Source organism: Leptonychotes weddellii, chromosome 8, assembly GCF_054177405.1.
Source record: "Leptonychotes weddellii isolate Sample4059 chromosome 8, ASM5417740v2, whole genome shotgun sequence".
NCBI lineage: Eukaryota > Metazoa > Chordata > Mammalia > Carnivora > Phocidae > Leptonychotes > Leptonychotes weddellii.
In genome coordinates, this window is record NC_138376.1 from 40,473,748 (window position 1) to 40,487,380 (window position 13,633).

At 39.0% G+C, this 13,633-nt stretch overlaps 1 protein-coding gene and 1 long non-coding RNA gene across 5 annotated transcripts in view; both read left to right on the forward strand.

The window, feature by feature from the left end:
• The window catches only part of LOC145723015 (uncharacterized), a 99,307-nt gene that overhangs the window by 49,474 nt on the left and 36,200 nt on the right, over positions 1-13,633 (forward strand). The window lies entirely within an intron of this gene.
• The window catches only part of FBXO9 (F-box protein 9), a 39,229-nt gene that overhangs the window by 16,021 nt on the left and 9,575 nt on the right, over positions 1-13,633 (forward strand). For 2 of the 4 annotated variants that reach the window (XM_081828422.1, XM_081828423.1), the window contains exons 3-12: positions 932-1,085; positions 3,169-3,228; positions 4,594-4,693; positions 6,948-7,078; positions 8,034-8,148; positions 9,555-9,673; positions 10,001-10,091; positions 10,774-10,869; positions 11,206-11,299; positions 12,840-12,991. In XM_081828422.1, the coding sequence (XP_081684548.1) occupies positions 932-1,085; positions 3,169-3,228; positions 4,594-4,693; positions 6,948-7,078; positions 8,034-8,148; positions 9,555-9,673; positions 10,001-10,091; positions 10,774-10,869; positions 11,206-11,299; positions 12,840-12,991 (1,112 nt within the window). Of the gene's footprint in view, positions 1-931; positions 1,086-3,168; positions 3,229-4,593; positions 4,694-6,947; positions 7,079-8,033; positions 8,149-9,554; positions 9,674-10,000; positions 10,092-10,773; positions 10,870-11,205; positions 11,304-12,839; positions 12,992-13,633 lie in introns of those variants that run through there. The other 2 variants (XM_081828425.1, XM_081828424.1) reach the window with 2 other exon arrangements.

Sequence of the window (13,633 nt, forward strand, 5' to 3'; positions counted from 1 at the left end):
AGAGAGAGAGAGAGAGAGAGAGCATAAGCAGGGGGAGTGGCAGGCAGGCAGAGGGAGAAGCAGGCTCTCTGCTGAGCAAGGAGCCCGATGCGGGACTCGATCCCAGGACCCTGGGATCATGACCTGAGCCGAAGGCAGCCGCTTAGCCGACTGAGCCACGCAGGCGCCTCATGCTGTACCGTCTTAATGGACCGCCTTAGCCACTTCTTCAGGAGTTCTGAGTATGGAGGAACCAGAGCCTTTCAGACTCTTATCAGCTGTTGATCAGTCATTGGGTAGGGATCGCCTGGGAAGGGGCATGATCCTGCCTAGGCAATGCTCTGGACGGGCTGACAGCTGAGGGCTGTTAATTGTAGTGGTCCCAGCAGGTGGGCTAATCAGTGCCTTCCTTCCTGAAGGGATCTGGGCAGCAAGGAAGAATCCATCACACAGGGGAACTTCACTTTTTCTATATTTAAAAATTTTTATTACATATATAAGAGGAAGTATTTCCTTTTTAAAAAAAAGAATGCTTTTGAAAGAAAGATTTAGGGTTCAACTACAGAATTTTTAACAGTCCTTTTCACGTCTAGTAGATGATGTATTCCAGGTAAACAAATGTTTGAAAGCTTCTGAGTTCAGCCCCTAGGTGATGGCTTATATTTCCAGTTCTAACCAGAACTTGGTTTTCTGATACCGTTAGATTTTTCCCATGTACCTTTCCCATATAGACAAACCTAGGCAACTCTTCATGATTTCTTTAAAGATTTAAACAGAACATAATTTTAGAAGATAACGCATTGAATGAATGTTAGTTTAGTAATTTAAAAAAACATGTTTTCTAGTCTTAGAATATGTATTTATATGGAAATTGATGTTGGACCTGTTGATAAATTGTCCAGGGTTAAGCTACTCTTCCTTGATGAGCCCTAAAGTCCTTTTCTTTCCTTAGGCACAGCTCCAGATGTTCCGAGCTCAGTGGATGTTTGAACTTGCTCCAGGTGTAGGCTCTAGCAATTTAGAAACTCGGCCTTGCAGAGCAACAAAAGGCTCTTTACTGAAAGCAGCAGACACCAAAGGAAAGCAAGAACTGGCAAAAGAAGAAAAGTTAAGTATTATGGACATTGTGGCAAAGTAACTTTTTTTTCTTAATTGCACGTGAGAGTTTTCGGAGTCGTAAGTAGGTGATCATTAGAGTTGTATTCTGGTGACATAAGCACATAACTTACAAGATTTTTCCTCGTGTGCAAAAATATACTGGTATGTCCATCCTTCACTACTACTTCTAGGTACTTTGGAGGATACCACCACTCCTTATGGGCTTTCTAGAGGTACGGTGTCTTCATGGAACTGTCTTTGGCAATTTATAGATCCCTAAGATTCATTTGGTCTCTAAAATAGCGATGCCTCTGAATTTATTAGCAGAAGCCCAAAAGGAGAAAAACTTGTTCAAATGTTAACACCTTTGCAAAGATCTTAATGCAGTATTTTGTTACATTTTGAGTTGAACAAATGTATAATGATGCATTAATTATTTCCTTCTTCTGGAAAGTTTTGAAAGTGCTTGCACTGAAAAAATTTGGAATGCTATCTAATTGTTCACCTCTTTTTAGTACTTGCATGAAGTAGGCACAGCACACTTTCCATTTTTCCTGTTCCATAGAGGCTGTCATCTTTATGCAGATTTTTTTACAAGCAATTTGCCATTAAGTAGTTGAAATTACCATGATAACCAAAAACTTCCATATCCGTTTTGTTTTAATTTTTATTTTGAAAATAATTACAGAAACATAGGTACAGGGAAGTCACGTGTACCTTTCACCCTTTCTCCTTCAGTGATGACATTTTGCATAGCTGTAGTACCGTATCAAAAAGTAGGAAATAGACATTGGTACCATGCACAGAGCTTATTCGGACCTCCCAGATTTATAAGCACTTTTTTGTGTGCATGCATATAAATAGTTCTATGCAGTTTTAGTATATGTATATCTTCCTGTAACCACTACTATGATCAAGATCCAGACTGTGGTAGCACCGCAGTGCTCCCTCTTTCTACACCTTTATAGTTCTCTCCCGTCCCCCACTCCCTGACCATTCCTGACCACTGGCAATCACTAATCTCTTCTCCAGTTCTCTAACTCTGATATTCAAAAATGTTGCATAAGTGGAATCATCCAGTATATAACCTTCTGAGATGGGCGTTTTTCACTCAGCGGAATTCCCCTGGGATCCATCCAAGCTTGTGTATAACAGTAGTTCTTTTTTATTGTCCAGTGGTATTGCATGGTATGGGTGCACCCCAGTTTGTTTAACTCTTCACCAGTTGAAGGACATTTGGGTTGTTCCCAGTGTTTGGCGATTAATAGAGCTGCTGTGAATATTCATGTGCAGATTTCTGCATGAGTGTAAGTTTTCATTTCTCTGGCCTAGGAGTGCAATTGCTTGGTTGTATGTTAAGTGCCTATTTGGTTAAAAGAAACTGCCCAGGGATTTTCCAGGGTGGCTGCACCATTTTATGTTTCCAGCAGCAGGGTATGAGTGAGTGGTCCAGCGTCTCCACAGCCTCGTCGGCCCTTCGGGTTGTCATTCCTTTTTAGCTCTTCTGATAGGCATGTAGTGATACCTCATTGTGATCTTAATTTGTATTTCCCTAATGGCTGAGGATGTTAAGTATCTTTTCATGTGCTGTTTATCACCTTTATCTCTTCTCTGTGTAATATGTTGTCTTTTCTAATTGCGTTGCTTATGTTTGTTGAGTTTTGAGTGTTCTTTATTCTAAATACAGTCCTCTGTTGAGTAAGTGGCTTGTACATTCTTTCTCTCAGCCTGTAGCTTATATTTTCATCCTCAGGGTATTTTATCAAGCAAAAGCTTTTAATTTTGATGAGATCCAGTTTATCAACCTTTCCTTTTATGGATTGTGCTTTTTGGGATCAAGTATAAGAACTCTTTGCCCAGCTGTAGGTCTCCAAGATTTTTTAAATGTTTTTTCCCTAAAAGTTTTGTATTTTACATTTAAGTCCATGATCCATTTTTGAGTTAATTTTTATGTAAGATGTGAGGTTTAGGTCATGGTTAATTACTTTGCCTATGGGTGTCCAATTGTTCCACTTTTGTTGGAAAGGCTGTCCTGCCACGCATACTCATTTTTAATACAGACTTTCAAAAATTGCATTTCACTATTTTTATAGGCTCGAGAACTCTTCCTAAAAGCAGTAGAAGAAGAACAGAATGGAGCTCTCTATGAAGGTAAAAAAACTCAGGGCCCAGGATCATGTGGTCATGATATTTCTGAATAACAACTCTCAGTTACTGAACAATTTTTTCTTAACTAGAATAAATTTGATATATAGACATCAGTCTCCCTTTATTTGAAATTTTCTACCAAATCAAAACTAAACATTGTATTTCTATATAATGTCTTTTCAAAAAATATTGCTGTGAAACATCATATTGGTCTACATTTAGGTTTTAGTATTCTTCATTATTAAAGTCTTAAAAATAATTGTTTCTCATTTTAAAATAGTGTATTCTATTATGGGTGAAAACTACTTCAAAGGAGGGGAATATAAAAGATAGTTTCAGGAACATACACATTTTCTAATTTACATTTTACACAAAGGAATAATCTTCAGCTTTAATTGTCTCTTTTATTAACCCATTAGAAATGCATAAACAGAGCGATGGGGCATTTTACTGTATTAGATGTGTAAGTAGGCTTCCATTTTGTGATAATAAAGCTAAAAATTGGAGCATGGGAAAAATGCTTGTGCTTGAATCACTTGAAAATATCCCCAAAATAACATTTTCAGGATTACTGCATTTTATTGGCAAGTTTCTTCTAGTGATATTTTTACTCAGATATTAAAAGAGCCCAAATGGTGAACTCCTTCCACAGTCTTCATTAGTTTGTGAGAGTCTCATCTCCATTTATTATACAGTAATTCACCCAGAGTAATAGAACACAGCAGAATATATTGAATTGAATAGAGTCCATCTAAGGGAAGAAGAGCTAGTTGGCTTCTGCAGTCTCAAGTTCTGTTGTATAGCTTTGTGGGAGAGATTACCAACTATCATAGCTGTAAACCACCTGGCCAGGAACTTTGTAAGAAAATAGGTTTTAAAGGTTATTTAGCTAAATAATGGGCAGCTGGACTAAAGGAAATTGGATTTGAAGGTTAAATTCAAAAAAACTCTTTATTCTACCTAGTAAGAAGCATTTGATTATCCTCAACTCTGCATCCTAGAAAGAAAAGGTTGCTTAAAAGTGTTTTTCTTGGGGCTACAGCAATTGCATTTCCAAAGCCTGAAGACAACCAAGTAAGATCACTTCTAACAGTACAAGGCTGAGGGAGAAGGTGGGAAGGGCAAACAGCAGAGAGTGAAATACGACGTGCTTAAGCTGCTATAATGTGTTAACTTTAGAAAAAAGAAAGGTTACTTCTGAGTAGTAAGGCTTGGAAATAAGTTTGTTCACTGAACTACTACTGCATATAGAAAAAAGGAATTTGGCTGTTTGTAAAGAAAGTTACCAAATTAAACCAGTTACGGGTAATCAAAGGAAATGACAAAAATGTGTGGTCATAGCTAATTTAGCTTTATTTCTTCTTTTAGCCATCAAGTTTTATCGTAGGGCTATGCAACTTGTACCTGATATAGAGTTCAAGATTACTTATACCCGGTCTCCAGATGGTGATGGCGTTGGAAACAGCTAGTGCGTATATAATTTGATAGACAGTAATACATAGAGTTTGTTAAAACTAAGCATCTTTGCCCTGTTGACTCTTAACCGTGATAAGAAGATGGTGGTAATTCTGTTAAATTACATAGTCTTTAGTATAAAGACTTATTTATAAAGTTGTAGAAATTTTTTTTAGTTAGGGAAATTTTAAGATTAAAATATAGAAATGCACGTTTTAAACAGATATAATGAAGATAAGGTGATGAGTTTTTTTAAATAAAAGCAGTGATTATTGAAAGTAAATTAAAAGACACATTTCAGCTTTCTGAAACCTTTTTTAAAAAAGTCAAACCTATTAAGATATAATTAGGCCAAAGTTGACAAAATGTTAATAATGGTTGAAATTGGGTGATGGGTACATGGGGTTTCATCAGACTAGTCTTTCTGCTTTTTGATATATTTGAAGCTATACATTTTTTAAAAGTTTTTTCATTTTATTAAGAAAATGCTGAATTATAATGACTTTATTATTCTCTTAAGGTATCTGTGAGGACGTTGTTAAGACTGTAACTTTTTTTTTTTAAGATTTTATTTATTTATTTGTCAGTGAGCAAGCGAGCACAAGCAGGGGGAGTGGCAGGCTGAGGGAGAAGCAGGCTTCCTGCTGAGCAAGGAGCCCGATGTGGGACTCTATCCCAGGACCCTGGGATCATGACCTGAGCTGAAGGCAGATGCTTAACCGACTGAGCCACCCAGACGTCCCAAGACTGTAACGTTTGTTTAAAGCCCAGGTGCAGGATAGAAGCCATGTTTCTTTGGGTAGATGCCACTTGAATCAAAGTCATAAAGTGGCATTGATAGTTTTACATGGATAAAGATCAAGAGAACATATTTTGAAGCCAATGCTTTTGAAGTTATTTGCAAGCCAATTATATAAAATTATTTTGGCTTAATCTGTGTCCAAAAGCTCAATTTGCTCATATTAGAAGGGAGGAGAGTCTCTACCTATAAGAAAATGTCAGGTTAGAAATGAGCAATACATAGGAATATAGTGTTTTTAGTAATAAAGTATTACCATCATGTTATGGTGTTACCTCTGTCATGAAATAATTAAGAAGTTACCTTTATGGATAACATGTGCTCATTGCCAGTGTTTTTTTAAATCACTTACAGTATTAACACTCAAGCTCTGGATAGTAAAGACATGCCAATGAAATCAGTCTTAATTGTGTTTTTGAACTTGGAGGCTAATGGTGTTGTTCACCAAATGAAATTTAACAGTGTGAGGTAGTTCAAACTCAAAACGAATCAAGTGGGCTTTTTCTAAGCCTTCTTTATACTCAGGCAGGCTTTTAGACTCAGCTCTTAGCCAGTTTTGTGAATAGATGCAGGTGCTATTGAGAAAGGCTATATTAAAACGTGGATGAAGCATTTCTTCTCCTTCCCATCCCTTTGTACAAACCCAGATGTAGTGAAAGTTCTTGAAGGATACAGTTGAAGGATACAGTTGTTTTTTTTCTTATCAGGTCTAATGATCCCTGAAAATCTCTCTCCTGGTTTTGTTCTTGTTTTCTGCCTTCTGTGAAATGCTGGTAGAGCAGCCCTTGTGCCCGCCTAGCCTCTGCCACACGTGCTTTTGTTGTATAATTAGGGTATAATTAGCCCTTCTGGGTCTTCGGACCTCATCCTCATCTAGGCCTTTTGTAGGTCTGATCGCTTTTAAGGTTAATTTCAGCAAAAATTAAAGGCAGGTTTTTTTTAAACTCTAAAGTACTCTTTTGTTTAGATGATTGGTCGATGATTTGTGGGCCGTGCTAAGATTCTTTAAATTACATCTTTTCCTCTCTTAAGGTAGGGTGATAAGGCACATCTGTTAGAAAACCCTTGGTAAGTAAGAACCACAGGTGACATCTGTATATTTGATTTTTATCCAATTAGAATGGATTGTAGTCACATTGTATGGAATATATTTACAAATTATCTTTTTCACTAACTCAAGAAATCTCTACGATAAAATGGACTAATTAAATCTCAACACGTGTATCCAAAATTCTATTTTTTTCTGGGTGAGAATGAAAATTGCTGAAGCTTTTTTTGTCAGAAGACTTGGTATGGCCCTCCTTTGTGAGGCAGAATAAACTTTTATCAAATCAAGGAAGTAGTTAAGACAGTTTGCTTTTAGATGACTTTTTCTGAAGCAGATTTGCAAGTACAATGAAAAATCAGTTTCTAAGCTCTACTTTTGTGGAACAAAGCACTTAATTTATTCACCTCCCTCCTTTTTCAGCATGGAAGATAATGACGATGACAGCAAGATGGCAGACCTCTTGTCGTGCTTCCAGCAGCAGCTCACGTTTCAGGAGTCTGTGCTCAAACTGTGTCAGCCTGAGCTGGAGAGCAATCAGACTCACATATCAGGTATGAGTTCATGGTGGTTAGAACTCAGGGAGGCACACTTTCACTTTAGATTTACGTTTTCCAAACTTACAGGGCCAGATAACTTGCCAGATAATTGCTCTAGTTCAAAGTACGTTGGGAGAGCTGGTTATAATTACTGTTTGCATATACTAATAAGCTTTTCAAAATTGAAGTAGAAAGGAGTTTGTAGTGCAGTTCAAGGATGCCCTGCTTTATTCAGTGAAGATCTAAAAGGGTATCTGAGTTGTTGAAGCAGCCAAGAAAATTAGAGGAAGGCTGGTGTCATCAGGCATTTCAGCCTGAGGGAGGCTGCCTGTTTAAAAATGAATGTTTTGGGGCACCTGGGTGGCTCAGTCAAATGTCCCGACTCTTGGTTTCAGCTCAGGTTGTGAGATCGAACCCCAGGGCTCTGCGCTCAGCACGGAGTCTACTTGAGAGTCTCTCTCTCCGTCTGCCCCTCTGGCTTGTGCTTACACATTCTCTCTCTCTCTCAAATGAAAAGATCTTAATAAAAGTGAGTGTTTTTTAATTTTTATATGTTAAATGTTCAATTGGGGATTTTCCAGAGGAGGACACTTGAAAATATTCAAGGAGATGAAAATAAGTTTTTAGTGTTAGCAAATGCAAATGGATTATGTATATATATACACAGATATACATATCAGACTATTTTAATAACACTTATTTTAATATCTCTTGGTGCTAAAATGATCTTTTGAAGGAAAGGGTGCTTTATAAAAGTAGCTTCTGATCTGTTCTGTACTGAAAAAAACATTTGTGTCTTGACGTTAGAAACCATTATGACTTTCGGATAATCAAATACAGTCGTGCACAGCTCTGCGCCATACTGAGGGTGTGATTCACACATGTCTGGGAGTACTGAGGCTGCCTGCACCGAGAACGAGATGGTAGAGTAACCGAGGAGAGTCGCTGAAGGGATGATTTTCTTTTGCAGAGCTGCCAATGGAGGTCCTGATGTACATATTCCGATGGGTGGTGTCTAGTGACTTGGACCTCCGGTCATTAGAGCAGTTGTCGCAGGTGTGCAGAGGATTCTATATCTGTGCCAGGTACTTCATCTTTCTAAAACAACTCAGGCAGTGGTGAAAAAAGAATTATGGTCTTTTGCCAGTTTTGATTAAAAAAAAAAGAAAACGATCGATATTCTGAGTAAAAACGTAGAATGAACGGTTTTGCCTAAGCTGTATGTATGTGATTTCCCCAAACCGCTTAGCCCCTAAAGGCTAGAATGCACTAGGTTTCCAGGGTACAGCGTTTAGGTACAGCAGAGGTAGGCACACGTATCACGTCCATAGGGTGGTCTGCATGCTAGCCTAGCTGAGTTGGAAAAAGAATTGTGCTAGGAAAATAAACTCAAGTCATCTTTAAATAACTCTAAACCCATTAAGTGGTAATGATTTAAATTTAGATTGCACTAGAGTTTTTTTTTGGCCCATTAGAAGTTATCCTGTACTTTTAAATTATTGCTATGTGAAGAATAATCGTAGTTTAGTATAAAATGATTTGAGGCTGGTAATCTTTCATGGATATTTTACATAAAAATACGTGCTTTGTGGGGCGCCTGGGTGGCTCAGACGGTTAAGCAGCTGCCTTCAGCTCAGGTCATGATTCCAAGGTCCTGGCATGGAGCCCCATGTTGGGCTCCCTGCTCAGCAGGGGAGTCTGCTTCTCCCTCTCCCTCTCCCCCTGCTTCTGTGCTCTCTCTCTCTCTCGCTCACTCTGTCTCTCAAATAAATAAACAAAATCTTTAAAAAAAAAATTCAGTTTTGTACACTAATGCCATAACAGATTCTTGTTGGTGCTACCCTAAAAACAGATCTCTAGTCTGACCATTTCGCCCTTGTCCAGGGACCCTTCTTGCTCTGCCCCTGTTACAGCCAGTCTGGGTTACGGCAGTGGCCTGCTTCCCCTCCTATATCCCTAGAGCACCCCGAGAGCAGACCACCAGAGTGCTCTTTTGAAAGCATAAATCACACTCAGCTCTCAGTGGCATCCATGTCACCTAAACAGCCTGTACGCCCCTCGCTCCCCTGCCCCTCGCTGCCTCTCCAGTCGTGTAGCCTGTGAACCTGGCTTAGTCTTCCACCACCGTGTGATCCTCGTCGAGCGCACCGGTCACACCCCCCGAGAGCCTTGCACTTGCTGTGGCTTCTGCATAGGTACTTTCTGGCTGCTGTACCTGAAATAGTCTCTCTTTCCCGATCGCAGTTGTCCTGCTCTGTGTACCCTGCTTCATTTGCTTTTGCACTGAGCACACTATCTGAAACTTTTCTCTTTGTTTTCTTCATTTTCGTTTGCTTTCCCACAAGGAAAACAGCAGGGCCTTTGCCTCGTCTGTCTGTCTCCAGAGCCCTGGTCAGTGCCTTGCAGGTGCTCATCAAATGCTTGCAGAAGTATTTCTGCATTTAGGGACTTAGCCATTTTTATAAATTGGTATTATGCTTTTATTACCTAGAGACCCTGAGATATGGCGTTTGGCCTGCTTGAAAGTTTGGGGCAGAAGCTGTATTAAACTTGTTCCATACACATCCTGGAGAGAGATGTTTTTAGAAAGGCCCCGTGTTCGGTTTGATGGTAAGTTGAACTCTTTAGAACTCAGGAGAAATAGTGGTCTAGCATGCTGATTTTTGATAAGTACACAGTCTTAATTTCCTGAATTAAGAATACAGACCTGAATACTCTGATCATACTTAAAGGAAACCACAATAAAAATAAAGCTGTTATATGCAACAATGAGTCATGGAACACTACATCAAAAACTGATGATGTACTGTATGGTGATTAACATAACATAATAAATTAAAAAAAACAAAGCTGGAAACATGTTAGGTGATTGTAAAAGTTTCATTTATGTTCCTACTTAAAAAAAAAACCCAAAACTTTCTTTTTTTTTTTTAATAGGAGTGTATATCAGTAAAACGACATACATTCGTCAAGGGGAACAGTCTCTTGATGGTTTCTATAGAGCCTGGCACCAAGTGGAATATTACAGGTACAACTGTAGTAAACTGAGTGAGTGAAAAATTCTCTCTCTCCAAGTATTAGTTCATTAGTTACTGGGCAGCTGTTCTTTGTGGCTTTTGCATTTATCCACATGATGACCCTCAGTACTTTTATCCAGTTTTGTAACAGGAACTGCACTCAGAGAACCAGGAGGTTAATACAAATTATTTAATTCCTCCTAGCCTTTAAATCTAAGAATCACTTTACATTTTAGAGCTCTTCCTTGTTTTTTTGCTTTTGGTGGGACTCATTTGCCTTTTCAATTAGCTCGTGCTCTACATTTCAGCCTTAATGGCCATCAGATGTTATTGGCCTTGAGAAATGAGACATGTGAACTGTGTATGATCATTAGATCTCACTCTTGACCTTAATTAGTGCTTTAGGAAAAAACACACACAGCTTTAACGGAGGTGTATTTATTTTTATTCAGGAGTAAAACTGAAAGTTTGACAGCTCCCTCTAGGAAACGTAAGACTGTCTTCACTTCTTTTTCGCTGGCCTCACAGGTTGCCAGTCGTGTTTGTTTTAATGATGCTTTGCCGATTTTTTGGCCCGTGGTATTTCTGATTTGATTTCACAGCAATGAACAGGTTTAGGTGCCAGGAAATAAGGACATGTTTTATACTTTGTGTGTGTGTGGTGTTTTTTGGTGTTCTTTTCTTTTTACACAGGTACATAAGATTCTTCCCTGATGGCCATGTGATGGTGTTGACAACCCCTGAGGAGCCTCAGTCCATTGTTCCTCGTTTAAGAACTAGGAGTACCAGGTAGTATTTTTCTATAGTTTTCTATCCAGGTCACATTTCATGTGGTTACTTGCAGGTTAATGTAATCCAGCGCTTCCTTAACTTAGTACCGGCTGATAAAAACAGCACTCAACAGCGGCCCTTGTGAAAAATACCAGTGCCTGGGCCTCTCTGCCTGGGGAGTATGTTTCAGTAGGTCTTGGGAGCCTTAGCAAATTAGGTTTACTCACATCCTAGCTGATTCTTCTCGGGCAAGTTGAGTAACCACTATTAGAACCCATTACTTCCTAGGTTATTTAAATACATGTAACAACTGGTTAATAGACTTGGACTTAAATTGTATTTTTTAATTTTTAGAACTGATGCAATTCTGTTGGGTCATTATCGCTTGTCACAAGATACAGACAATCAGACCAAAGTATTTGCTGTGATAACTAAGAAAAAAGAAGAGGTGAGTGAGTGGAATTAAAGGTTCTCTGTTTATTTCAGTACCCTACTCATTTAAGCATTCTTGATTAGAAAGGGTAAGAAAATACTGTTTCATAAAATATACTGTTACACAAAATGTACGTTGACTTATAGCATCTCCCTGAAGAGAGAGGGTTTTCTAAAATGTGGGGGTTTTTTTAATTGGATCAGCTTGTTTTTCTCTAAATGATTTCCTTTTCTGGTCCAGGTCTTTCACATTAGAAAATGTAAAGCCAAAATGTGCTATGAAATAACTAGTGAAATTATACCTGAATATGTTTTTTTAGCTATTCCTGTTTTGAATCATAAGGGATTTCCTTCCTAAGTTAGCTCATATAGATAATTTTTTTCTCAAGGGTGTTCTTACAGAGAATTTCAATTTCTACTGGAAATAAGCTAAAAAGTAAGATAATTTCCTTCTTCCTGTTCTTACAAAAGGGAAAAAAATGCCAAGCAAATATTGTTGAATTATTGCATTCCAGTATTTTTAACTCTTAACACACTGAGGGCCTAATTTTTTTCATAACTTTCCTTTGTATGCGTTTTTCAATCCTGGTTTTAAAAATGGATACCCAAAGAGTCAGTTGTGATGTAGTTGGAATAAATACTTGCCTAATGCTTTTATAATTAATAGTTTTTAGAAGTTTTCCTTCTATCAGATCCTCCTGTCTTCCCTGGCATCATGTGTTAGTTAGGGCAGGGTTTCATCGGTGTCCCTTCACCTTGTGGCCACCGGTTGCCGGCTTCTCTGCCTGCCTCAGGTAGGCTCCAGGGCTCTGGGGCAGCCGTCTGAAGGGCAGAGGTAGCTGCGATGGCTGTGGCCTTGGCCATGAGTTTCCTGAGGTCAGAATTAGGGAGTTATGGGCCCTTGTTTAGGTCTTACCTTATAAAAGAGTTTAGGAACTCCTGTGTTGAGTACCAATTTTCTCTTCAGAATATGATACAGTGAAACCATGCATAGTGTTGACATTCTTGTGTTGTTAGCAACAGTATTTGCAGAAGTGTGATTCTAATGAACCTTGTCCACATCTGTTTCTTCATTGACTCTTTTACTGTTACCGCAAAAGATAAATTCTACTCCATGCTTCTTCTGCATCTTTCACCAATTTATCACTTTGCCTCTGTAAAAATTCCCATATTTTCAGTGGAAGGAAATACTAGGCTTACATGGAGAAGACAGAAGTTTTCATTTCCAGCTCTGCAGCTGCTGTGTAATTTTGGTTAACTTGTTTGACCTCCTGGAGTCTTCATTCTTTCAGCCGTTAAACAGCAATGTACAATCATATTTAACACTGGGGGTGATTGTGTTGATTAACTGAGCTGATGATGGAGAGAAAACAGTTTTGGAATGCTTAACATTTTTCAGGGCACTTATCCACCTTCTCATTTGATACCCAAGACCCCTCTACTGTGTGCAGAGATTGTTACTTTTCGTGTCACTCTTGCATAATAGATTCCTGTAATATTTATATGTATCAGTGAGGGGAGGTTTCATGATAGCTCACACACCTTTTCTTTTACAGAAGCCACTTGACTACAAATACAGATATTTCCGTCGCGTCCCTGTGCAAGAAGCAGATCAGAGTTTTCATGTGGGGCTCCAGCTGTGTTCCAGTGGCCACCAGAGGTTCAACAAACTCATCTGGATACATCATTCTTGTCACATTACTTACAAGTAGGTGAATGTAATACAGATGCCAAAGTTGCAGAATAAATGTGTACTTCATATCAGGCTTAGGAAACTCTCTGATAGATTTTAAAGTCCTCAGAGTTAATGTTACATTATAAAACCACCTTATGTTCCAGGATGTTACATTACAAAGTATCACACGTCTCCTGTAAATGCCTCCAGAGTTTGCTGTGCTCTATGTAGAGAGCTGTGGCCAGGGAGAGAGGTCCCTGGCCAATGACCATCTTTTCTTTTCTTTTTTTAATGACCATCTTTTCAGTATGATTCTGTCAGGTATGCAAAGGAGTGGACCAGGAGGTGGTGCTCTCCCCAGTGCCCGTGGGAATAGGCATGGGAATGGGGGCCACCACTTTGGAATTAGAATGGTACTCAGTCACCTCTAAGCTGTCTGTGCTTTATCTACTCATTGACTTAAGTCACTTTTATTTTATTTTAAAGATTTTTTATTTATTTATCTGAGAGAGAGAATGGGAGACAGAGAGCATGAGAGGGGGAGGATCAGAGGGAGAAGCAGACTCCCTGCCAAGCAGGGAGTCCGATGCGGGACTCGATCCCGGGACTCCAGGATCATGACCTGAGCCGAAGGCAGTCGCTTAACCAACTGAGCCACCCAGGCGCCCCAACTTA